The 23544-nt window shown below is 52.2% G+C and overlaps 10 protein-coding genes across 10 annotated transcripts; 4 read left to right on the top strand and 6 right to left on the bottom strand.

Moving 5' to 3' along the window:
• The first annotated feature begins 16 nt into the window (after nt 1–16).
• LAESUDRAFT_811409 (uncharacterized protein) lies at nt 17–1309 on the top strand. The gene is made up of 3 exons (XM_040914309.1): nt 17–448; nt 513–568; nt 631–1309. Exons 1-3 carry the CDS (start codon nt 241–243, stop codon nt 1036–1038), a joined length of 672 nt encoding a protein of 223 aa, XP_040766043.1. The 5' UTR covers nt 17–240; the 3' UTR covers nt 1039–1309.
• A 176-nt stretch (nt 1310–1485) lies between these two features.
• Nucleotides 1486–1948, bottom strand: LAESUDRAFT_60865 (uncharacterized protein). The gene is made up of 2 exons (XM_040903139.1): nt 1792–1948; nt 1486–1738 (listed from the first exon to the last, which is right to left on the bottom strand). Exons 1-2 carry the CDS (start codon nt 1874–1876, stop codon nt 1518–1520), a joined length of 306 nt encoding a protein of 101 aa, XP_040766044.1. The 5' UTR covers nt 1877–1948; the 3' UTR covers nt 1486–1517.
• A 383-nt stretch (nt 1949–2331) lies between these two features.
• Nucleotides 2332–4218, bottom strand: LAESUDRAFT_676284 (MFS general substrate transporter). The gene is made up of 7 exons (XM_040905619.1): nt 3891–4218; nt 3684–3836; nt 3501–3627; nt 3362–3450; nt 3058–3309; nt 2655–2993; nt 2332–2595 (listed from the first exon to the last, which is right to left on the bottom strand). Exons 1-7 carry the CDS (start codon nt 4179–4181, stop codon nt 2356–2358), a joined length of 1491 nt encoding a protein of 496 aa, XP_040766045.1. The 5' UTR covers nt 4182–4218; the 3' UTR covers nt 2332–2355.
• A 5638-nt stretch (nt 4219–9856) lies between these two features.
• LAESUDRAFT_769463 (dUTP diphosphatase) lies at nt 9857–10510 on the bottom strand (the record flags this gene model as incomplete). Its single annotated transcript, XM_040913778.1, has 1 exon — nt 9857–10510. A coding segment is annotated over one exon (654 nt), but the record flags the coding sequence as incomplete, so codon positions are not given.
• A 434-nt stretch (nt 10511–10944) lies between these two features.
• On the bottom strand, nt 10945–13071 carry LAESUDRAFT_757554 (uncharacterized protein; the record flags this gene model as incomplete). The annotated part of the gene is made up of 2 exons (XM_040912327.1): nt 10945–12205; nt 12257–13071. 2 exons carry the CDS (start codon nt 13069–13071, stop codon nt 10945–10947), a joined length of 2076 nt encoding a protein of 691 aa, XP_040766047.1.
• Nucleotides 13072–14955: 1884 nt separating this feature from the next.
• LAESUDRAFT_757555 (uncharacterized protein) lies at nt 14956–16720 on the top strand (the record flags this gene model as incomplete). Its single annotated transcript, XM_040912328.1, has 3 exons — nt 14956–14996; nt 15061–15070; nt 15125–16720. The coding sequence occupies 3 exons, from the start codon at nt 14956–14958 to the stop codon at nt 16718–16720; spliced, it is 1647 nt and encodes a 548-aa protein (XP_040766048.1).
• Nucleotides 16721–21473: 4753 nt separating this feature from the next.
• On the bottom strand, nt 21474–22033 carry LAESUDRAFT_723799 (uncharacterized protein). The gene has a single exon (XM_040908477.1). The coding sequence runs from the start codon at nt 21804–21806 to the stop codon at nt 21618–21620; it is 189 nt and encodes a 62-aa protein (XP_040766049.1). The 5' UTR covers nt 21807–22033; the 3' UTR covers nt 21474–21617.
• Nucleotides 21833–22109, bottom strand: LAESUDRAFT_723800 (uncharacterized protein; the record flags this gene model as incomplete). The annotated part of the gene is made up of 2 exons (XM_040908478.1): nt 22022–22109; nt 21833–21957 (listed from the first exon to the last, which is right to left on the bottom strand). Coding segments are annotated over exons 1-2 (160 nt in total), but the record flags the coding sequence as incomplete, so codon positions are not given.
• Nucleotides 22110–22311: 202 nt separating this feature from the next.
• Nucleotides 22312–22880, top strand: LAESUDRAFT_723801 (uncharacterized protein). Its single transcript, XM_040908479.1, has 2 exons — nt 22312–22578; nt 22640–22880. The coding sequence occupies exons 1-2, from the start codon at nt 22393–22395 to the stop codon at nt 22808–22810; spliced, it is 357 nt and encodes a 118-aa protein (XP_040766051.1). The 5' UTR covers nt 22312–22392; the 3' UTR covers nt 22811–22880.
• A 79-nt stretch (nt 22881–22959) lies between these two features.
• LAESUDRAFT_723802 (uncharacterized protein) lies at nt 22960–23514 on the top strand. The gene is made up of 2 exons (XM_040908480.1): nt 22960–23224; nt 23282–23514. The coding sequence occupies exons 1-2, from the start codon at nt 23169–23171 to the stop codon at nt 23436–23438; spliced, it is 213 nt and encodes a 70-aa protein (XP_040766052.1). The 5' UTR covers nt 22960–23168; the 3' UTR covers nt 23439–23514.
• The last annotated feature ends 30 nt before the right edge of the window (nt 23515–23544 follow it).

A 23544-nucleotide genomic window follows, 5' to 3' on the forward strand; every position in this document is an offset into this window, starting at 1 on the left:
GCATGAACGGGTCATTCTCTCGTATCACACAAAATGCTCAGATAGTTTCTCTCGAATCTCTCAACATGACTGTACACCGCCTGGCCTCTGCAGCCATACAGCTTTCCTGACGCAAGCCTCTTGTCCAAGCAGTGGGTCTAGGAAATCCTGGTGCGGCAAGGGTGTTAGCCAGCAGGCACCTTCCTGTCTCATGGGCGCAAGGGAGTGAGAGGCTGGTGGGGCCACAAACGACTGGGGCCTATGGTACTACAGGTGCGTGTTTATATATCTTTTCCGCCCTTCCGTACTCGCCCGCTCCGTTTCCAGGTACCGCCCTGCGACACGTTTCAGCCGTCGCTTGGCGCTTGTCCCTCCCGACGCGTTGAGCGCGTTTCACCAGAAGTGCCGTCGGTCGGCCACTTCCAACAGTGGGCATATGTACAATGCTATCCACCGCATATCAACCGTGGTGAGTTCCATGTGCGTCATTCCATGCCATCCCAGTGCAATTAATTAGGTAAATCTTTGCATAGGGATCTTTCAAGATGCATCGATGAGGCCTGAAACTTCATGGCCCAATGACCTATATGTACGAACTACAAGTATTATTTGCATCAATTATGCGAATACTAAGTAAGTGCTATGGTTCAGGCGCATGTTGGTTTCCCCGACCCGTCAACCAGGTCGGGTACTTATCCCGAGGGCCACGAAAAGGCCTGCACCAGGACCGAGCTCGACAAGTGCGAGCAACGGCCCTTCCCTCGAGACCTCCTCCCATCCGCTCCCCGCTCTCCCCATCCTCTCGACAATTACAATGCAGCATCACAAAGAAATAGGAACGAAACGAAGAAAAATGAAGAAAATAAAAAAGAAGAACGGACCTATCGCGGTCCCGCAGATATTGAACCCACGACACGCGAGAAGAGACACCCGGCTAGCGAGCACCTCCCCTCCAGACGACGGCGACCAGCGCACACCGCCCACCTCAAGCGCATCGACACTGAGGGGAGTCCCGTTCTTGGTCACTTCAACCCAAGGCGGAGCACTGTAAAAGGATAATCAGCTGCGGTGACGATCTCATAGAAGGGGCTAACCTGATCTTGAGCAAGGACGTGAACCGGCAACCCTAACGGCGCTGCATGGCATGATGAATGGATAGCGTGAGTAGATGGCGATGAAATAAAGGGCGTTGCTCACCCAGTGGACGCGAAAAGCCCGCTACCTGCAATTGAAAGGAAGAAACCTGTGAAACAAAAGGGAGAAGAGGAAGGAAGAGGAAGAAGTGAGGAGAGGGCATTCGCGCGAGCTGGGCGGATGTATATAGGCATGGATTGTTTGTCGGACAAACAAGAGGCTCACTGTCAGCCGCGTTCAACCATGGTTTCAGACTCAGATGACGCTGTCAGCCGCCACAGCCGCGAACGCGTTTGGACCAACAGGTCACGGGACCGCGTCGATCTAGTAGGTCGATTCTTATGCCTTCTGGCATTTAACATAAGCTGTAGAATGTAAGACTGCAAAGGACCTGGAAGCTGACATCAGACTAGACGTTCTCGCAAGAGACCATGAGTTTTAAGTGTCCGAAATGTTGGAATCTGGGTGCGGAGCACAGATGCGAGAGGCCCCAGTGCGACCTGCGCCACCGGCGTGGGAGAGTAGTAGCGCGCGTGTATATAATAGGGCGCGGCTACAATGGGACGGGCCATCGGTTTGGCCCCGTACCTAGTGGAGCCATAGAGAGCGGGTGACTCCCGAACTCCTGGCCGGGAAAGTCAACACGAAACACAAGTAACTCGCGTGCCTGGCTCTCACCTTGCTGCGTTCGAGGGCCCCGACTTTGTTCAACGCGAGGCACCCGGAACATAGGTTTTTGCAGGTTACTGAAACAATTGTTCATGACAAACTCGCCGATTGCCTTGCACTGTTCTAGATGTGCGACGTGCACTGACCACCCTTCTTCCGATCATGGCCACTAGGGTTTGTTTCACTCATACAGTCAGTGGAAAGGACAGAAGATATAGTAACTTAGATATACGTACTATAGGGTTCGCCATGAGCAGCAAGAGGTAACAAGAACAACTTATACACGGGGCGACATGACACATAACACTTTCAGTGCCTACATATGAGGAGTGCGAGCAGCACGTCAGCACGAAACTTATGAGCTCGAAAACTAGCAGCTGGTAGACTTTATGCGGAAATATGCTCTGTCACGCCGAGCATGACTTTGGATTGAAACTCGACTTCCGCCCGCTATCAGTGTACCTCAATGCACCGCGATTGCTCGCCGTCGATTTGCGACAGTTTAGTCCAGTTCATCCGTCATGTGAGATGACAAAAATCACACACTCTATTCATATATCATGGTCACTCACATCATAGTTGAAAGGTCCAAGAAGGATGCTCATCACCCAAAAGCAGGCGACTATCTTCCTCCTCCGTAAACTCGTCAGATTCCCGCAACTTCTCCTTCTCTACATTTCGTCTGGCCAGAACGAGCCAATTGAGTGATGCGGCGACGATGACGAGGCACAAGTACCCGATGGCGAATCCATGGCCTAGGTAGAATCGTGGGCCGTAGCGGTACAGTTGCGTGCCGACAATGGCGCCCAAACCCTGCGTGGATGAGAACGCAAATGAAGATCCTACTTTTCGCGAGAGAGCATAGAACGTACATTTCCTACACTGATCTGCAGTGCACACGCAACCGCACGCTTCAGCTGACCGGACACATTGTTCGCAGGCCAGGATAGTGTGATGGCCGTGGCCGGATATATCCCGCCTGCGCACAGTATGGTTGCGAAGTACTGCACTCCGCTCTTCGAGGACGTGATGAGGATGATGTATCCAACTATCGCAAGCACTGCGCCGCCAATGATGAACGGTGCACGACGATTGATCAGATGTGAACCCCAGGCTGTAGAGAATGTGAGGACCGTCGCGACGAAGTACGGGGGTACAGTTAAAAGTTGGGCTTGGGCGGCTGTATACCCAAGATCGTTGATGATCGTCGGCTGAATTGCATTGCAAGAACGATATTAACGGCCAATTACAGCCACATGAATTCGACGAGCTTACCAAGAACAAGGACAGAGTGTACAAAGGAAGGGAGCATCCTACGAAGCAGAAACAATACAGCCAAACAGCGACGTCTTCGAAAGCCTTCCTCACATGGCGCCATGCAAAGATTTCCCCGCTCAACGCATCGTTGTCGTTGCGTAAGCGGCTATGGAGTAATTCTTTTTCTTCCGGACTTAAGAACGATACTGTATCCGGGTAATTGTGGACAAAGGCGTGGGACAAGACTGCCAGTACAATGGTGAACAGACCCTGTATAATGAATGAGATGGCATGAACATTCTAAAGGATGTACCCCATCCACCTCAATGATGAAAATCCAAGACCAGCCAGATTTGTGGCCGATGCCGTTCATTTTGCCGATAGCGTAGGCAAGGACACCGCCAAACGCGCCTTACGACGACTCAGCGCTGAGTTTATTATTAATATAATCTATTGCTTACCTGCAAGACTTGCAGCACTGAAGAAAATAGAGATACGGAAATGCTGCTCCTTCCTCTTATACCAGCAGGAGAGATAGTACACGACGCCGGGAAAGAGTCCAGCTTCTGTGGCACCGAGGAAAAAGCGCTTGAACATAGCTCAGTCAGGCGCTCTTGGAACCCGAAGAAAATCAGCAAGCTCACCACAGCCAGAAGGCCGCCATAATTGTGGACAAGTCCCATAAGGGTAGAAACAATGCCCCAGACTACCATTAAGGTCGGCAGCCACATCCTCGGAGTTAGGCGCTTAAGGACAATGTTGCTCGGTATCTCAAATAACACGTAGCCGAGAAAGTACTGCCAATGCAGCGCATCAGCATGCATGATGGAGAGAAGAACGGTCGACGTCACCAGGGTAAGAGCGTTCAAATAATCCGCTTGTGTCATCTTGAGGTCGGTCACCAGGCCATCGAGTTTGGCATTGCCAATGTTCGATCGGTCGAGAAAGGACAACAAGTAGAGCATAGTGAGCGCCGGGAGAAGATGCAGGTCCAGCTTCCTGAGGAGCCGTCGTTCTCTGGCGGCTACACTTTCCTCGATAGACACCGTTTCAGAGTCGGACCGCCGTTTCTCATCGATGATCGAAGAGCCTGCCCGAGAGATGTGGCCAGGCTTGACGAGCTCTTTGGCAACGGTAGCCATGACGAAATCGACTGGCAGCGGCAGTCGTTGCTCGGCGACCCGAGGGTAAGGAGGACGAGACGGAGGCCATAAAGTCGCATCTGCTCAGAAGCACCACCACGGGATCAATGCAATTCAAGCGGCATATGGCGCAAAGTGGACATGAGTAATGCGAGGACAAGCGTGAAGCGTGAAGAAGCAGCGACATGAGAACGAGCCAGCACGGAAGAGCAATCACCGATTGCGTGACCAGCATGATGCAAAGAGTGATAGAGCCTCCGTATCCCCGGGCCTGTCAGTACATCAATGTGGCATCCAGAAAGCACTAATTCTTGTGCTGTACCCGTCTGAAGGTCATTCAAAGAGTGACTTCTTCACCAACGCGCCTTTCCAGACTTTCTGCTGAACTGCACGCATGTCAACAGTTGTTCACATTGATGAGGTGCCAAGGACTGTTTCATTGAATCATTCGGACAGCATTCGTAATTCAGGCAATTGAGCCCATTACGAAAACCGACATTCGCCTGCATCCACTCGGGATGTGACTTAACTCGGTAGTACATCTTTCGCGCACAGATGTTATTAGCTGAGGGAATGCGTTCCGATGGATGTAGAGACGTGCACGAATACCTGCGAACACCGAATCGATCGTCCAATAGCCTTGTCGCTCACGTTTAGTTTCGTGCGAAGCACATGATGTTGAGGTCTTCGTAGATTACGAAAGAAGCTGCCAGGTGAGAGCAATTTGCTAGCCCGCGCTATAACTAGTTTTGTACACGAGCGCGACGGTATTCGAATGCGAGAGAAGTTAACGCGGTAGACGCCCATTAGCCTTGACCTGCTCTCGATGAACAGCTCGTCGCACCGCTCTTCGCGCACACATGCTACCTTTTCTCTTCTGACTGACCCAAGCTCCTCTACAACCGACAACCTCTCTCCATCTGTCCTCCTACTTTCGCTCTGCCCACCCCACACCTCACAGTGCTCCCGCTACAGAGCACGCTTCAAAGTCTGTCGCTCAGACATTATTCACCCATCCACTTCCTCCCCCCTTTCCTGCTCCTGCCACCTCGACTCTCCTCATAGAACATTGCCATCGCGAACTCAACTTCACCAACAACGTCACGTCAGAAACGTGGTAAGAAGATACCTTCGCTCGAAGAATTAAATGCGTCGGATTTGATGAAGATTGTGAAGGATCTCAGGAACTCCTGGGTCCGCTCTCGCCTATCCCGTCAGGGATCTCTAGCTCAAGTGGAGGAGTAAAGACCAACTCGAAACTGAGGGGTAGGCCTCAGCTCGAGCGGGTATATATACAAGAGGGGCCAGACCCCTGGTACCGGGTGTAAGATCCTGCGTACCCTAGGTTGGTAATAATACATCATTATGGCGTGCTATGGCGTGCTCAGGCCTAGTGGAGTCCGTCTAAGTATAGGAGTGTCTATGGAGTCCAGACCTACGATGTCACTATGACGTAGGGTCACGTGACTGGTACATGTCCGAGGGATGTCCGAGTGGCGTGGGTATACTAAGATATACACGTGGAAGCGTAGTGGTACATACTATATAGGGTAACTAGGTGGATAAATAATGGTCCGTGGGCGCTTGAGACTTGTGGCGCGGAAAAACCGTGACAGTACCCCCCCTCCAGGCTGAAGTGTCCTCACGAGGCTTGAGTTCTAGTCGTAGATGCGCGGGTGTACGGCTTGTAGGTTCCATTTGGTTTTGGGTATTGGTGTCCGAGTACGCTCCGGGTCATATGTGGTATAAGTGGAGACGTCCTCTTCCCTCACCGGGGTATCCTTGAAACGCATACGTTGCCAGGGTATTTGTGCATCGTCGAGATAATAGTAGCCGTGAGTGCGCTCCGGGCACTGGACCTTTCCTTCTTCTACTATCCACTGGGCGTTAATTGGGTATACAAATAGATGGTTGCGCGACTTGGGAGTTCCGACGAATAAGACCGTATGGACGTAGTGGTCTGGATTCGCCAGCCATATGCAAACGATGTCGAACTTCTCGGGCAGCCCTATTTCTAGGCCAATCGGGGTATCGAGGGGTACGTGGAGTACGACATGGGCTTGGAACTTGCGTTTGTACCATCGTATCATTTTGTGATCCCAGTAGATCTTTTCCTTCCACTCGTCTTTCTCCTCTTCCGTCATCTTTCCTCCTTTACTGTCCGGTTCATCGTCGCTTTCTTCGTCTTCTTGAGCGCGGATCCTTTGACCACCGGGTATAGTGAGGAGATTAGGCGGTCTGGGCGCCTTGGGATGTAGCTTATGGAAGTTATTAAGCAGTAGGATGTAATCCTTTGCTATTGTAGAGCGTGGTATCCAAGTGTTCTCGGTGTCGTCCTTTCCCTTCCATTTGACCAGGTATAATAGTCCAGTTTTGGACTTTTTACTGTCAAGGATTTGGCTAATGGTAGGGGGTTCGCCCTCCGGAACGGGTATAGTAGTATCGTCTTTTTGTACACTAAATTGCGCGGGGTGATAGGGTATTAATAGGGACTCGTGGAAGACGGGGTGTATATGACGCCAAGCGGGCGGTAGCTTGAGTCTGAATGCCGACTTCCCGACCTTCTCTACTATGCTAAATGGTCCGTAACGTTTATCGTCCAGCTTCTTGCTTGGTCGAGTAGTAGTAATATTAGTTCCTTCTAATAGTACCAGATCGCCCTTGGTATAGGCCGCATGGTCCGGGTATTTGCCATCGTGGTACTTTTTCATTATACCTTTTGCTTTGGTAAGATGATTAGTTGCGTCCTTGGAAAGTTCCTCCATCTCTTTCATCCATTCTTCGGCTGATTGATTGCGGGGTTCCTTCCTGGTTTCGACTCCCGTATAGGGATGGTATCCATGTGTAAGGTAGAATGGGGTATAGCCGGTGCTTGCTTGTCTATGGTTTCGGTATGCGAACATAGCGAGGGGTATCTTGGAAGGCCAGTCATCTTGTCTATAGGAAGTATATATCCTCAAGTAGGTCTCTATTTCCTGGTTCATTCGTTCCGTCTGCCCATCCGTCTGAGGGTGGTAGGCAGTGGAAGGATTTCCCTGGACGCCCAACTGTTGGTATACATCCTTAGTAAACGAGGATACGAACTGTGGTCCCCTGTCGGACCATATCCTTTCCGCTAGTCCGTGTGCCGACATTACATGTTTAATATACAAGTCCGCATAGTCCTTCGAGTTGATCGACTCCGTGCAGGGTATGGCGATGAAGTCTTTTGACTTCAGGTCTACAAATACAAGGATGGAGTCGTACTCGTCTACAGTAGGTAGTTTTACAATAAGGTCCGTGGAGATGTACTGCCAGTTATGATCTGGAACTGGGTTTGGCTCTAATGGTGCTGATCGGTGTTGGCGGTTAGGTTTGGCCTTTTGACAGGTCCCACAACCTTTCACATACGCCGTAACATCCTTGATCATTTCTGGCCACCAGTACGATCGCTTGATTAGTTCCATGGTCCTTTCTATTCCTGGGTGTCCCATGAACGCGGCATCGTGGTGGGACTGTATTACTTTGCCGATTATTTCTTGGTTATTTGGGATTATGAGAATTTCACCCCCCCTCCAGAGTGTGCCGTCCTCGGCTGACTCGAGCTCCTTTTGAGGCAAAGTTTTCCATAGTAAATATTCGGAAGAATGTGTGGCGCAGAGATCGCGAATAGCGTCCGTCCCTACAACTTTGGTATTCCTGAACAACTCGGCAGGTAATACGACCTGATTGTCCAAGTGATCCATACCATCGTCATAGTCTGGTCGTCGGCTAAGCGCATCTGCTGCACTGTTTTTCTTGCCTGGGATATGATGGAGTTCGAAATCGTATTCAGCGAGGAAAGACATCCACCGTGCTTGGCGGGGGTTGATCTTCTGTGGTTTCCTAAAGTACGTTAGATTAAGGTGATCAGTGAAGATCTGTACAGTATGCTTGGCGTGTATTAAGTAGTGTCGCCATTCTTCTAGACAATCTACAATAGCGAGAAGTTCTCTATCGTACACCTGATAGTTCTTCTCGGCGTCCTTGAATGACCTACTGTAATAGGATACTGGTACCCAAAGATTATCTTGCTTCTGCATAAGAACTGCCCCGAGGGCGAATTGCGAAGCATCTACTTCTACCATAAACGGGTCCTCGTCCGTAGGTATGTGTACAATTGGGGCCGACGTAAGGAGGTCCTTGAGACCTTGGAAGGCACTTCTTGCGGTGTCCGTCCATTCCCATTCTCGGTTGCCCGTAAGGTCCGAAAGAGGCTTGGCCAAGGAGCCGAAGCCCTTCACAAATCGTCTATAATAATTACAAAATCCGAGGAACTGCTGAACGTCCTTCTTGGACCTGGGTTCTGGCCATTCTGCAATGCCAGCCACCTTTGCAGGATCCATGCGAAGTTTCCCATGGCCAATGATGTGACCTAGGTACTCCGTTTCTTCGACATGAAACTCGCATTTCTCAGGTTTACACGTCAGCTTGTGTTCCCGGAGTATTCTGAGTACTTGTTTTACAACCTGGCGATGCTCCTTCATGTCCTTGGTGAATATTAAGATATCGTCCAGGTATACCATAACTTTCCCAGTGAGGATCAGATCGTGGAAGATATCATTCATCATCATTTGGAACGTTGATGGTGAATTAGTGAGTCCGAAGAACATCACTAGAGGTTCGAATAGACCTCGGTTCGTGACGAACGCGGCCTTTTCCTCATCCCCTTCCTTGATCCGTATGTTATTATAGCCCCACCGGATGTCGAGCTTAGAGTAGTACCGGGCCCCCTTAAGCCGGTCGAATAAGTCATTGATTAAAGGGAGCGGGTATTTATTTTTCTTTGTAACTTCATTGAGCCGTCTATAGTCCTGAACCGGCCTTAATTTGCCATCCTTTTTCTTGACAAAGAAGAAGGGGGCGCCCCAGGGGGATTTAGACTGTCGTATGCGACCAGTCTTGAGGTTTTCTTCAAGGAATATATCCAGAGCTTCCTGTTCTTTTACGCTCATTGGATATACCTTTCCGCAGAAAGGTTTCGCGCCGTCTACTAGTTCTATGGCGTGATCCCATACTCTGCATTCAGGAAGCTGGTCGAATTCAGCTTCCTCGAAGACTTCCTTATAATCCCAGTATTCCTCTGGAACAACCTCTTGCATGCTCTTGGCTTTGGTACTTTTGCCTTGAGCGATGGCTAGGTCGGTGGCCTTGGTGGCTCGTATATGTTCGTATTCGGAAAACTGCTTCCGAATGTAGTCGCTGTCCAATGCCAGCACCTTATCTCCGTCCTCCAACTTAAGCTCCTCGCAGTTACAACGCGTGAAGCGAAGCGTGCGTTTAGCCCAGTCGATATCAGGGTTGTGATCTTCCAACCAATCGAACCCGAGGAACATGTCGTGGTCCGAAAGGGTAGTCACATTGAATGATCGGCGCTCTCTATGGCCTTGGATAACTATGTCTAATAATACATAATGGGTCATATCGCCGTCACGGTTGGGGGTCCCATCTGCGTTGAATACGCGGAGTGGTCGATCGAACGGTATCTTAGGTATCTGGAACTTAGATACGAATTGTTCGTCGATGCAACACCCGGTGCAACCCGAATCTAGAAGGGCTTTGGCGGGTATATTCCTATCCCCAACTTCTATTGTTACTGGTATATCGATCTGGCGATGTCGTCGTACTGCTCGGACGTTGAATTGTCCACGCAGTTTAGTACCGGTCGATCCGAAGCCAGCAGTCCCTCTTGCTGTTTCTGCTATTTCCGTCACGACTTCGGTAATCGGGGTATCGTTTCGTTCCAAGATTAGCTGGGCGACTCGGTCCCCATACTCAATCTGGAACGGGGTATCAAGGGTATTTATTAGGAGTATTTTGACTCGTCCAACATAGTCAGAGTCTATTACTCCGGCCCCTACATCTATTCCATGTTTTACAGCCAGGCCTGAGCGCGGAGCGATGCGTCCGTAGCATCCGCTGGGTATCATCAACTTCAGGCCGGTATCTACAAGGAGACGGGAGTGACCGGGAATGACCACTTCCTCCGCTGAGTGCAGATCGTACCCTGCTGCGCCTTCTGTTTGGCGGGTTGGTACGATGGCTTGCAGGTGGTCTAGAAATACACGCAAAGTGGTTTTCTGTGTCTTCTTCTTCGGTGTACGCTTTGCCGATGTTGAAGCTTCCACTTGCAGACTGTCCGTGTTCTGAACTGAAGAAATGTTAGAAATTGAGCTATTCACGGAATTAAGCACCGATGCTTTTTGATCCGGCCGAGCTCGATCAGGCACCGCTAAGGTCCCGTCATCCCGAGACCCCGTTTTCGCTCTTACTACTGTTACATTAGAGTGGGCACCACTACTTGTACCCATATTGTCCGACGTAGTGCTACTAGTACAATTGAGAGAGGAAAGAATAGAAAAACGAGATCCGCTAGGGTGTGGTGGTGTGCTGTCATCTGCGTCAGGGGTACTGAATTTTCCCTTTCCTGAGCTTAGACCCTCCTGCCCACATCCCTCCAGGGTGTTTTCAGGTACGGCTTGATGGCGCTTCTCAGGCTTCGCCTCCACCACCATCAGCTCGACTCTCCCTGGGGACCCACCTTTTGGTGACCCGTCTAAACCATGGCCCTTCTCAGGTCTCGCGACCTCCGTGACCATGGAATGGCCGTTAATGGTCAGGGGTGACCCATGTAAACCAGGGCGCTTCTCAGGCTTTTGGGCCTCCACCACCGAGGAATGCACGTTACTGGTCAAGGAAAATGAAATGTCCGGATCGAGTCGTGAGTCCTGCAAGACTTGCGTACTTAAGCCTTGCCGAATTGAAAACCCGCCTGGTTGAGCAGAGCGGGGTTGGCCGCAATGGCCGCCTTGAATGCTCGTACGGCCTCGGTTTCTTCTACCGTACTGGCCCGAGCTGCAGGCTGGGCATCCTTTTTGCGCCAGCACTGCGCCTTTCCATCGTAATAATGGGTGTGCCATATATCCGTGCACGACCCCTTCTCCGACCTTTCCTTCCCGCAGGTACCACACTTCCGGTGCTTGTCGCGTTCGTTTTCGACGCCTACCGTTTCCTTGTGCGGTACCGCTTTTCCTGCCTCATCGATGTTTCTGATGGGCGCCCTTCCTGTTGTCCTAACCGCATTTGCCGTTACCGTTGTTGAACCTTCCTCCTGGTGGACTTGTCGGGTTCTGGAGTCCTTGGCTTTCCCCTTGCCCTTTCGGTCCTCGAAGGTGGATGCCCACTGTTGCTGCTGTTGAAGGTCCAGCCGGGCTGCAACCTGTTTCCACAGGCTGTAGCTGTTGACGTCCCGGCTGATTCCTTCGGACGACCAGACTCTGTCACAGAGCTCCTTCCGCATGGCCGTCCTAAGCAGTTGGAGCAACAGTTGCTCATCCTTGTACCCCGAGACCTTGACCCAATGTTCCCATTCGGCTTCGAACTCTTCCCAAGGCTTGTATCTTTGCTGCATGGATCGCAGCATTCGTTGACCCTCCAGCTCCGGGTTCGCAGGGTAGTACATCTTCTTGAAGTCTGCGATGAAGTCCTGGAGCGTGGCGTAGACCGGGGGTCCTCCCATCATCCTTTCCAACAGGGAGGCTTTCCAATGATCTATTTGGGGTCCACGAATGTAAGACATGGCCCAGCGAATCTTACTTTGTTCATCCTCGAATTCGCTGGGCTTCATGACGATGTAGTTCATTACATCGACGAGCCATGCCTTTGCCTTTGCCTTGGTGCCATCGAATGGCTCCGGGAGATTGACCTTTGGTCCTCGGAACGACTTTCTGTGTACCTCGTCCGAGGATGCTGGTGGCGGGGCTGCGGAGCGACGGTCCCGATCTGGTGGTGGGACCGGCCACTCTGGGGGGAATGCGAATAGTGCCCCTGCCAGCTCGTCATCTTCATCTCCCTTGTATGAGTGCGCCGGGGACATTGGGGGCGTCTGCACCCTAGAGGGCGGCTGCTCAGGGTTTGCCTGGTGTGCCGGTTTGAGCCCACTAGGGCCGGCGGTTCCGCCGACTCCTTTTACCCAATCCCGAATATCCTGCTGCCCGGGATCCTGTCTGCGCTTGCCCTTGTCGACCGGTTTTTTGGGTGGTCAAATAGGGGAAGACGGTGGTGGACGCGTCATGGCTTCCAGGAGGTGGATTCGGGTTTCTTGGGTCTTGTTGATGCCTTCTAGACCCGTTACCCTTTCCTCGCTGGATTTGAGTGCTTTCTTGAAGGCTTCCAGTTCCGTTGTTAGCTTGTGGATCTGGTTGCCGCGCTCTGTTCGTGAAGCCTCGTTTTCGTCCACCTGCCTCATGAGACGGTCTCGGGTTGCTTCGGCCGCTAGGCGTCCTTCCCGTGCTTCTGCTACCTCTCTTCGTGCGACGTCGAGTCGACTACGTAGTCGATTGTAGTCATTTTGGAGGTGCTGGTAAGCACGCCTCATATCGGTCGGCTGGGTCCAAAATCCTGGGACATCCTCGTTTGGTGGGGGGAGACCGGGTCGTGCCAGATAATAGCTTTGTCTGTTATCCGGAAATCTGTATCGTTCGTACCCTGGTGGGGTTCCTGATGCATGACTCGACCAGACATAGTCTTGTCCCCTTGCAGCCCCTCCGTGCCTTGCTACCACATCTACTGGTTGCGTTCGATATCGCTGCCTGTCTTCTACAGAGTGTTCGCGGGCATGGATATCGTATTCCCACTGATGGAAACGTCTCCCTGTCCTTGATTCTTCGGGGTATAGGGCGGCGAATTCTTCTACCAGCCTTGCTGAGGGTCCCCTTCTCGTGGGGAGTGCTTCCAGCATTGCTGGCGTCATGAAGTATCGTGGTGTGGGGGCGAGGATGTCAGTATTGTTGAATGAGGATGGGGTGGGTGCCCTGGGATCCAGATTTTCGGGGTTTAAATGTCCTTCTACGGAATGCTCGGATTGGGCCATTTTCGGTGTTGGTACCTGGTCGGGGTTTTGGCGACCTGTTCAGAAAGGTTCTTCTTCGTCGTCGGAGGAAATACCGTACTCTTCGTCGAACAGGAGATGATACAGTTCCTGGTCGTCTTCTACTGGTGGAGGCTGCCTGGGAGCTTCCCTGACTATGCGATGTGGCTGGTATTCGAGCCTTTCGTAGTAGTCGATGACGACTTGGTAACGGTAGAGGATGAAACGGGATTGGGCGACGTGTGGTTGGTAGATGAAGTCCGCCCGGAAGATGACGCTGATGTGTTCGTATACTTGATCCCACTCTACCGGTCCTGGAGATACGGTGTATATGGATGTGTATCCTTCCAACGAGAACCTTTGCATTCGATGTTGTAACCTGCTCGCGAACTTGTCGAGCTGTTCTTCACCAGGGCCTTGTAATGACCCAGACGCAGCTTTAGAGTCCTGCTACTCCTAGTAGGTCTAGTTACTACGGAGTCCTGAATGGTGCAGTTCGCAGTCGCAGAGGGGTCTTTGTGGTCTTTGATTATTTCACCACCAGTGTCCAACTACCTCTGAAGGGATGTAACCTTGGTCCACCTGCCGTTCCAGCAGAGCTTTCCGAGAGTTCGTCCCACACCAAACGACTATTTGTCTACGTATGTATTGGTAACTAAACCCCTAAGTAAGCCAGAACTGCGCAGGGGTTGAATACGCGTCTGGTGCCGCTTTAGCACTGAGCAAGTAGGTTTATTCCCTCGCTACTCGAGGTTATGCAGGTCTCGCCGAAGCGGTCCAGAAGTGTTGCTGATTTACAGCTTCAGAGCCTTTTCAAAGGTGACTCGTTCCTCCCGCAAGTTCTCCCTTGTCTGCGGTTGTTACGTCTGCTACCCCTAGACCTGGTGGCTAGGATGGCGACGTTAGAGGATAAATCCTCCGTATAGCACGGCAACTAGGCCGAGGATAGTTTTTATGGACTAGCAGCCCCACGCTTCAAGGTCACGCCTCTACGGGGTCTATGGGCCTGACAGTAGCCAGACCAGACAGGGTCCCCGACGGATTAGACAATGATAGTGGTACCCTTTTAAGGAGTACTGCGTCCCTTGCTCCTAGTGGTGCTGACGTCAACAGGCACTCCTGGCCCTTCTTGACAGCCCTAATGCAGTTTTAACCACTAGGTTTCAACTGGCAAGTCCCCTTACGCCTGGGGTCGCGGCAAGATTTGGGACTGTAGTATGTCGCCCACTTTCGCAGGAGGCTGGTTTAGGGCCTATGTATCCTGACTGACAGTCCGCGTATTCGCTTTACCGAAGAGGTTCAGCAGGGCGCAGCTAAGCCCGAGGAATGTGGGAAGAAGCCCTGACTGGGCACGATGAGGATGAAGTTTGATCGACAGAGGTATGCAATCTGAGGCGTCGACCGGTGCCCGCAGATTTAAGAGAGTAGTTTCGAGTTATGTGAAGGATCTCAGGAACTCCTGGGTCCGCTCTCGCCTATCCCGTCAGGGATCTCTAGCTCAAGTGGAGGAGTAAAGACCAACTCGAAACTGAGGGGTAGGCCTCAGCTCGAGCGGGTATATATACAAGAGGGGCCAGACCCCTGGTACCGGGTGTAAGATCCTGCGTACCCTAGGTTGGTAATAATACATCATTATGGCGTGCTATGGCGTGCTCAGGCCTAGTGGAGTCCGTCTAAGTATAGGAGTGTCTATGGAGTCCAGACCTACGATGTCACTATGACGTAGGGTCACGTGACTGGTACATGTCCGAGGGATGTCCGAGTGGCGTGGGTATACTAAGATATACACGTGGAAGCGTAGTGGTACATACTATATAGGGTAACTAGGTGGATAAATAATGGTCCGTGGGCGCTTGAGACTTGTGGCGCGGAAAAACCGTGACAAAGATGCAGTCTTCCAAGCTTGAGCAAAGTGACCCTCGTCAACGGTGCGTCCCTGCCCGCCCCGATCATATCATTTATACATACTGATCGCGACCTCATTGTATACAGCGCACGTGAGGTCAGTAACCTTTGCTCCCAGTCTAGCCCAACAAACTGATATAACAGCATGTAGCTCAAGCATCTTGAAGGGCTGATCAAGGTAGCCGAGACTGCTGCGGTTCAAGCTGAGCGGTGCAACCGCAATGCCCGCGTCGCGATCAACCGTCTTCCTCCTGAAGTGTTCCGGGAGATATTCGTGACGACCTGCACCGTCAAGCTGGCTCGATACAGATCTACATACTACACATGGGGAGCAACTACCACCGTCTGGAACCCAACTTGGATTGAAAAGGGCAGAGCAGTCAGTCTAATGCTCGTCTGTTATCGTTGGAAAGATATCGCCTTGGGGATCCGGGAGTTCTGGAATGGCGTTGAAACATATTGGGAGCCTAAAGATCATATCTTGCTGGAAAGGTCCGGCCGAGGCCCACTCAAGGTTCTGGCTTGCTGCAAATTGCGACCTTCTTCTGCTGTTGCACATGCTCTCCAAAATGTGGAGCATTCATCCCGAATCCAAGAATTGTACTGGATACGGCCCTCAGCACGTGAGAACCTTCGAATGCCAGCGCCCTCGCTCAGGTCTCTCGCGTTGCAGGGGGACTTGAGCGTCAGGGTGCCAGATGGATCGTTCAAACTCTTCAACAATCACACGCCATGTCTGGAGCGCCTGTCACTGACATATATGCATTGGCTGCCCAGCAATGTGTTCGCCAAATTGACATTCTTGGCTCTCGGCCATTGCAATGTACCCAAAGCTCCCATCAATCTACGCAGCTTGCTTTCTGGAACACCAAACCTAGTCGATCTTATCCTGCGAAGTGTAGCTGACCGTGACAACCCACACCACCAAGAGCAAATTGAGGCTGCAGATACGAAGCCTGTGTCGCTCGCTCGGTTGCGCCGGTTGCTGATCGAATATATGTGGGCCGATGTCATCGATTATGTCTTCCGGGATGCTCAGCTAAACGAAGACGTGTCCGTCTCAATCTTATGCGAGAAAAAGTGCGATGATGATCAGCGACTTTTAGAGTTAGTGTCCACTTGGTCATTGAATGCCCTAAAGCAACCCAAAGAATTGCATTTCCAGCCGCACGTCGCTATCGTCACTGGAGCCTCTTCTGGTCTCCGTTTTGAGTTCTGGGAGAGCATGACCCTCGAGGATTGGACCAAATTCAAGTGGCTATGGATGCTACCCCTTTCCAGCATCTCACACCTGTGCATGTTGGAGTGGGACGCATGCGGGGTTCCCAGTCTTGAAGGTGTCCGCAGCCTTCTCAGGCAGATGACCGCGCTTCAGACACTGTCCGTCAATATTGAGGTCCTGACGAAGATCGTCGATGCACTCACGCTCTTCCGAGACCCAATCGACCGGCCTCTCTGTTCCACACTGACGACGCTACGTATCACCATCGTGGATGATAGTGATTGCGACATCATCCTGGCCTCGATCCTCCCGCATCGTGCGCAACTTGCGATCAAGCATCTTTATATTGGGTTGATCGATCCTCAAAGTGAACACTGGAGTCCTCATCAAGCTGTGGAGGACGAATTGCATGGCAAATTCGAGTCGGTGAATTTCGAGATGCTGTTGTATGATAACGCATACAACATTACTCTGCCGCCGGTTTGTATTGAGGAGGCGCATGCTTTGTGGCCGCCCTGGCTTTAGGTGTTGTGTGGACGAGAGATGGCGTGGATTTCAGTGAGACCAAATGTATGCTCATGTCAAAATTCTAGTCTCGGTCGCTCAGTACTCAATGCTCATTACCAGTTTTCCTGATGCTCATGAAGCGGGCATGTATTAGAGGAGGAAAAATCCGTATTTTATGCTACAGCAGATGTCAACCCTTGTGAATGCAAATGCAAGCTTTAGACTGAGATGTCATGACTACGTCCTAACCCGATTCACAGTAACATATACTCAGTCACTGTCCACGCATGATGCCGCCTGTGGCATCTGCAGTAGCTGAGATGTGGTTCGCGGCGTCTGATTCAGTCATGCAGGTAACTGATGCGCCAGACTTGTTCAGGCTGGAGCTGCAGTAGAGCTGCAGCTCTGAAGGACGTATGCACCGCTCCCGCAACTGTGCCAAATTGCCATTGGTGTAGGCGTCGTCGCGCTCTCAGACAGAGAAGATATGCATCAAAATGCCGGTTGCGGGCCAGTGAAATGTCACGATGCATTCGATTATCAGTAAGTGTTCTCCTCAACCAATCGGTCACTTACACTTGCATCTATTTGCACACAGACGAAGTCATTTTAATCTGCTCCCAACATGCTCCCACGTTCGAAGCATCTGTCCTTGGCTCCTGCGAGAGCACTATCATATACTCTCAAATGTCCAGCTCGCAACGTATGGCGACCGACGACTGCAGCTCCCAAGCCAAAGCGCATGGCAGGCACACTGACTTTGAGGTCAGCACGCGATGATCAGGTTCTTTTTCGCTTTCCGATGACCGTTCTCGCCTTCACATCATCCCCCACAGGACCCAGCCCACCCTTTTGGACTCGTGCGGTCACTACACGCGCTGGTGCTAAACCGTGTGGATTGCATGTTGACTTTGAGCCCTGTCAACGGATATCTTCAGCGTGATCAGAATGGCCGTCAGCGCTCCCAACAGCACACGGTTCTTCAATCATCCATATCGAGCACTGGTTCTCGCGTAGCACGCCAGACAGAGACGAATGCTCCGGCTAGTTGAAGGTTTTCTCCGCTGAAACTTCCAACCACGCAGCCCTTTCGATCACCATCAAGTTCGCTCATCTGGGCTGAAGCATGCGGCAGCCCTTGCGGGGGTCAACCCACCATCATTGGGCACGCACCGCACTTATGTCTTTGCGGACATCGCTGAAATGTTCAGACTGGTTCTCGCAGATGACAATCCCGACCTTCTCTGGACTGGATACGATGATCGACCTTGTGAGACGCACGCTTGTCTGGATGCGCGCATGCAGTCTTGCCCGACTGTCCCCCCTGACAACTGGAATAAACCCCTTATAAACGAACTTATCCCGATGTGGTATATCCCACACGCGCGAAGTGTATATAACGAAACTAATCGCATGGACGCACCGTTTGTAAGTTACCGTCGGAAGTCCCTCGCTCGTCGCTGACGCCGTTTCTCTGAGCAGACGCGCATCGTGGGCCTGCCCTGTTGAGTTGCGCGCGCTGAAGCTCTGCCCGAGTTCTGGCCATAAGCCAGCTTCCCACAACACTCGCTTGTTGCTTACATTGGTGGAGGTAGGATCGGACCAGTGCATGCTCGTGGCCTCGCCTTACGTCGCCGGTGAGACGCGGCCAAGATACCTGGATATGAAAAGAGATGGAGGCTAAGGGATACAGTAGCGCAGAGAGAATGAAATGATTGAACGATACTTGAGCTTGAGAGCTCGGCGTGCACCGCGCACCACTCACTTCACGAGAGCCCCACGGAGTCCGTCATTCGCAGCATATGTGTACGCTGCGCATTCTGGTGAGTAGTAGTGGCGGTACAGCGCAGACGCTATAGCTAGATCATCGACCCACAAACGTTCATCTTCGGAGCCTTCACTCGCGCCCGTGTGGTCACAAGTCCAGACGCGAGCAGACAGGGTCTGCGGCGAGCACGACCATAGCAGGAGCGCTCTTGCCCTCGATGAACACCTCGTCACGCCACGCTTCGTGCAAACATGCTGGCCTTTCTCTTCTGACCAACCCAAGCTCCTCAGCTGCAACCGAAACCCTACTTTGGCTCTGCCCACCCAATGTCCCACAGTGCGAACTCCCGTATGTCCCACACGCCGACAGGTTCGCTACCAGTACTCCCCATACAGACTCTCATGCTTCAAAGTGTGTCGCATGCAGAGCGAATGTAGTGCGGACAACGAGCTCACGTACGTAAAGTCGAGAACTACGACACCCAAGGACGTCCACCCGGCAGGCTTGCTGCAGCATCGCCGACCGTGTGCCCATGCGCCCACTACGCAGGCGGCAGAACCCCTTCTTGTACGCTCGCTCGATGTCTCAAGTGATACGGCCGCAATTACGGTGTAGGTTGCACGACGGCGGCCAGCTAGGGAAAAGGATGGCGGCGCTGAGGGGGTGCATGCCAGTGGATGCACGAGCGTGCCGGCACCTCATACTTGTGCGTTCATTCTGTATCGTGAACGGCATGACTCATGTCTGCCACACATGATGAATATGTAGCAACCGATGTCCACATGTGGACGCGAGCATCCGCGTCGCTGACTTGCCACAGTGGCCAACCCCACCATCTGTGGCTGTGGCCGTGGCCACACGATATTTAACCGTAGCCACAACGTGACATCTGGGCCATGTTGCATGCATATATATATCTCCAGTCACTCAGACACTCTCCGCCCGTCCACTTCTGCTTCCCTTGCCTGCTCCTGCCACCTCGGCTCTCCTCATAGAACATTGCCATCGCAAAGTCAAATTCACCGACAGCGTCAGGTCAGAAACGTGGTAAGAAGATACCTTCGCTCGAAGAATTGAACGCATCGGACTTGGTGAAGATGCAGTCTGCCAAGCTCGAGCAAAAGGACACTTCCCAACGGTGCATCCCTGCCTGCCCCGATTATATCATTATACATACTGACCGCGATCTCATTGTACACAGCGCACCTGAGGTCAGTAACCTTTGCTCCCAGTTCAGCTCAACAAACTCAACAAACTCATGTAACGGCATATGCTCAAGCGTCTTGAAGGGCTGATCAAGGCGGCCGAGATCGCTGCGGTTCAAGCTGAGCGGCGTGACCGGAATGCCTGTGTCACGATCAATCGTCTTCCCGCTGAACTGCTCCGGGAGATATTCGTGACGACCTGCACCGTCAAGCTGGCTGAATACAGATGGACACGCTATCAATGCAACAACATAACGATCGTATGGAACCCGACTTGGGTTCAAAAAGACAGAGCAGTCCATCTCATGCTTGTCTGCTGCCATTGGAAAGAGGTTGCCTTGGGGATCCGGGAGCTCTGGAACACCATTGAGACATATTGGCATCACAAAGACCAGGTCTTGCTGGAAAGGTCCGGTCGAGGCCCACTCAAGGTGCTGGCTTGCCGCGAATTGGAACCTTCTTCTGCTGTTGCACACGCTCTCCAAAATGTGGAGCATTCATCCCGAATCCAAGAGTTATACTGGATGTGGTCCTCAGCACGTGAGAACCTTCGAATGCCAGCGCCCCTCGCTCAGGTCTCTCGCGTTGCAGGGGGACTTGAGCTTCGGGTTGCCAGATGGGTCAATCAAACTCTTCAACAATCACACCCCATGTCTGGAGCGCCTGTCACTGTCAAATGTGCATTGGCTGCCCAGCAATGCATTCGCCAAATTGACATTCTTGGCTCTCGACTGTTGCAACGTACCCAAAGCTCCCATCAAATTACGCAGCTTGCTTTCTGGAACACCAAACCTAGTCGATCTTATCCTGCGAGGTGTAGCCGACGATGACAACCCACACCACCAAGAGGACATTGAGGCTGTGGAAACGAAGCCTGTGTCACTCGCTCGGTTGCGCTGGTTGCTGATCGCATTGTGGGCCGATGTCATTGATTATGTCTTCCGGGATGCTCAGCTAAACGAAGACGTGTCTGTCTCAATCAAATGCGGAAAAAGGTGCAATGATAATCAGCGAGTTTTAGAGTTGGTGTCCACTTGGTCATTGAATGCCCTGAAGCAACCCAAAGAACTGCATTAGGACCTCAATTTTCCAGCCGAACGTCGCCATCGTCACTGGAGCCTCTTCTGGTCTCCGTTTTGAGCTCGGAGAAAGCATGACCCTCGAAGATTGGACCACACTCGATTGGCCACGGATCCTTCCCCTTTCTAGCATCTCTCGTCTGTGCACGTTTGAGCGGGATGCATGCAGGCTGCCCGATCTTGAATGTGTCTGCAACCTTCTTAGGCAGATGACCGCGCTTCAGACACTCTCCGTCAACATTGAGGGCCTGACAAAGATCGTCGATGCACTCACACTCTTCCGAGAGCCAACCGACCCGCCCGTCTGCCCCGCACTGACGACGCTTCGAATCGCCATCCTGGATGATAGTGATTGTGACATCATCCTGGACTCGGTCCTCCCGTACCATGCGCAGCTTGGCGTAAAACGGCTTCATGTCGGGCTGCTCGATGTCGATGATGATCCAAGTGAACACTGGAGACCTCATCAAGCTGTGAAGGACCAACTGCATGGCAAATTCGAGTCGGTGAATTTCGAGACGCTGTTGTATGAAAATGCATACAACATTACTTTGCCGCTGGTTTGTGTTGAGGAGGCGCATGCTTTGTGGCCGCCCTGGCTTTAGGTGTTGTGTGGACGAGACATGACGTGGATTGCAGTGAGACCAAATGTGTGCTCATGTCTGGGTTCTCGTTTCGGTCACTCAAGTACTCATCGCTCATCGCTCGTTACCAGTTATACCGGTGCTTACAGAGAGTGGGCATGTATTAGGGAGGGAGAAGTACGTATTTTATGCTACAACCGATGTCATCCTTTGTCAATGCGAATGCAAGCTTTGGACTGAGATACCGTGAATGTCGTGACTACGTCCTACTAACCCAGTTCACAGCGACGTGCACTCAGCCGCTGTCCATGCATGATGCCGTCCGTGACATTCGTGGCTGAGATGTGCCTGCCTCGCGATGTCTGATTCAGTCATGCAGGTCACTGACATGCCGGACTTGTCCAGACTGGGGCTGCACTTCTGGGGGACATACGCATCATCCATGCACTGGGCGAACTCACCGTTCATACATGCCTCTTCGTTATCTGTAGGATGTATTCCATCAGTATGTTCGTGTGAATAAGCTAATTGAATGGCGGCAGCTCATCAGTGAAGCTCGAGCTCTTCTTGAGCGAGGTGAACTCGGCATCCTGCTACTGCATTTGCTGTGCGACGGTTCAGGAGGAGGAAATTGCTGCTGCTTACCGCAGACATAGTGCTTGCACGCACACTCATCGTTGCAGCTGAGGACATAGTAGCCGAAGATGATGCGACCGCCATGGGCGACGACGTGCTTGAAGGGTTGTTGTCCATATTACGCCACCCATCGCGCACGGTAGCTGGGATCCAGCTCTCCACGTCCGACTCAGTCAAGCAGGTGATCGACATTCTGGTGTTGTTCGTGAGCGAAAGTGCATGACAATTTGGGCCAGAGCTGCAGCTTAGGAGAACATGCATCTTGCCATACAAGATGCAGGCGTTCTCGCCCTCTACAAAGAGGTATGCTTAACATACCGGCTGCGGGCTAGTGAAGTGCCGCGGTGCACTCGACCGTTCCTGAGTGTTCTGCTCAATCAACTTTCGGTCACTTGTACTCGCATCTATTTGCAGACGGATGCGCTCGCTCCAATCTACTCCCCAACACGCTACCTCGCTCGAAGAATTTGCATTCAGCTCCTGTGAGAGCACCATACCATCACACGCTCTCGAGTCTCCAGCTCGCGACGTATGGCGATCGACGCCTGCATTCCCCAGCCCGACGCGCGCCGGTACCCTAGCGAGGTCGACTCGCAATGACGCAGTACGCACCATACCTTTCTCGCTTTCCGATGACCATTCTCGCCTTCACACCCTCCCCACAGGACCGAGCCCACATCCTCTGGACTCGTGCGGTCATTAGACGCACCCGTGCTGGACCGTACGCATCGCATGTCCACTTTGGAGTGGTATCGACAGATATCTTCAGCATGTATCCGTCAGAATCATTCCATCATATATATCAGGCACTCGTTCTCCTGTGGCACGCCACGTAGACACGAATGCGCCGGCTCCTTGAAGGTTTCTTCCACTGAAAACTTCCAGTCCCGCCGCCCATTCGATCACTACCTTCGCTCACCTGAAGCGCGCAGCAGCTCTTGCGGGAGGTCAACACGCAGTCACCCGGTGCGTACCCCACATCTTTGCGGACAACACTGACATGTTCAGACTGGTTCTCGCATATATGACCCCGACCTTCTCTGGACCGGATACGACGGTCGACCCTGCGAGACGCACGCTTGTCTGGATGTGCCCATGCAGTGTTGGCCGACTGTCCCCATATGAGAAAGGGCATAAACCTGTTCCGTAAAGTGCACGAGTGCTACCAGGTGGAAGAACTCATCCCGACGTGATATGTCCCACACGCGCGAACTACACATCACGAAACCAATCGCATGGACGTCCCGTCTGTAAGTCAGAATCCGAGGGACGTCCCTCGCTCGTCGCTGATGCCATTCCCCGAGCAGACGCATCGTGGGCCTGCCCTGTTGGGTCGCGTTAGCGTACGTTGAGTGTGAATATTCACAGGATGGCCACGCTCGTTCAATGTTCAGCGTTCATCTTCGGAGCCCTCACTCGCGCCCATATAGTCGCAAGTCCGGGACGCAAGCAGACAACATATAATGACTCTCGGCTGGTGAGGTAAATCGTCGAATGAAAATCCAGATATCAAGCAAGCAAACTTCGCAAGGAAAGCCCAAATAACTTCCAAGCGGGCCCCGAGAGTCAG

The sequence above is a fragment of the Laetiporus sulphureus genome, assembly GCF_001632365.1.
Source record: "Laetiporus sulphureus 93-53 unplaced genomic scaffold LAESUscaffold_11, whole genome shotgun sequence".
NCBI lineage: Eukaryota > Fungi > Basidiomycota > Agaricomycetes > Polyporales > Laetiporaceae > Laetiporus > Laetiporus sulphureus.

Bases quoted from the DNA above. Each gene is read 5' to 3' on its own strand.
- LAESUDRAFT_723801 (XM_040908479.1), top strand. From the start codon at position 22,393: ATGCGCTCGCTCCAATCTACTCCCCAACACGCTACCTCGCTCGAAGAA. The intron at 22,579-22,639 runs GTACGCACCATA...CCCTCCCCACAG, and splicing joins GGTCGACTCGCAATGACGCA to GACCGAGCCCACATCCTCTG.
- LAESUDRAFT_723799 (XM_040908477.1), bottom strand. From the start codon at position 21,806: ATGAACGGTGAGTTCGCCCAGTGCATGGATGATGCGTATGTCCCCCAG.
- LAESUDRAFT_811409 (XM_040914309.1), top strand. From the start codon at position 241: ATGGTACTACAGGTGCGTGTTTATATATCTTTTCCGCCCTTCCGTACT. The intron at 449-512 runs GTGAGTTCCATG...ATCTTTGCATAG, and splicing joins TCCACCGCATATCAACCGTG to GGATCTTTCAAGATGCATCG. The intron at 569-630 runs GTACGAACTACA...GCTATGGTTCAG, and splicing joins CATGGCCCAATGACCTATAT to GCGCATGTTGGTTTCCCCGA.
- LAESUDRAFT_60865 (XM_040903139.1), bottom strand. From the start codon at position 1,876: ATGAACAATTGTTTCAGTAACCTGCAAAAACCTATGTTCCGGGTGCCT. The intron at 1,739-1,791 runs GTGAGAGCCAGG...TTTCCCGGCCAG, and splicing joins GGGCCCTCGAACGCAGCAAG to GAGTTCGGGAGTCACCCGCT.
- LAESUDRAFT_723802 (XM_040908480.1), top strand. From the start codon at position 23,169: ATGTCCCACACGCGCGAACTACACATCACGAAACCAATCGCATGGACG. The intron at 23,225-23,281 runs GTAAGTCAGAAT...TTCCCCGAGCAG, and splicing joins ATCGCATGGACGTCCCGTCT to ACGCATCGTGGGCCTGCCCT.
- LAESUDRAFT_676284 (XM_040905619.1), bottom strand. From the start codon at position 4,181: ATGGCTACCGTTGCCAAAGAGCTCGTCAAGCCTGGCCACATCTCTCGG. The intron at 3,628-3,683 runs GTGAGCTTGCTG...GCTATGTTCAAG, and splicing joins ATGGCGGCCTTCTGGCTGTG to CGCTTTTTCCTCGGTGCCAC. The intron at 3,310-3,361 runs GTGGATGGGGTA...TTCATTATACAG, and splicing joins CTTGGATTTTCATCATTGAG to GGTCTGTTCACCATTGTACT.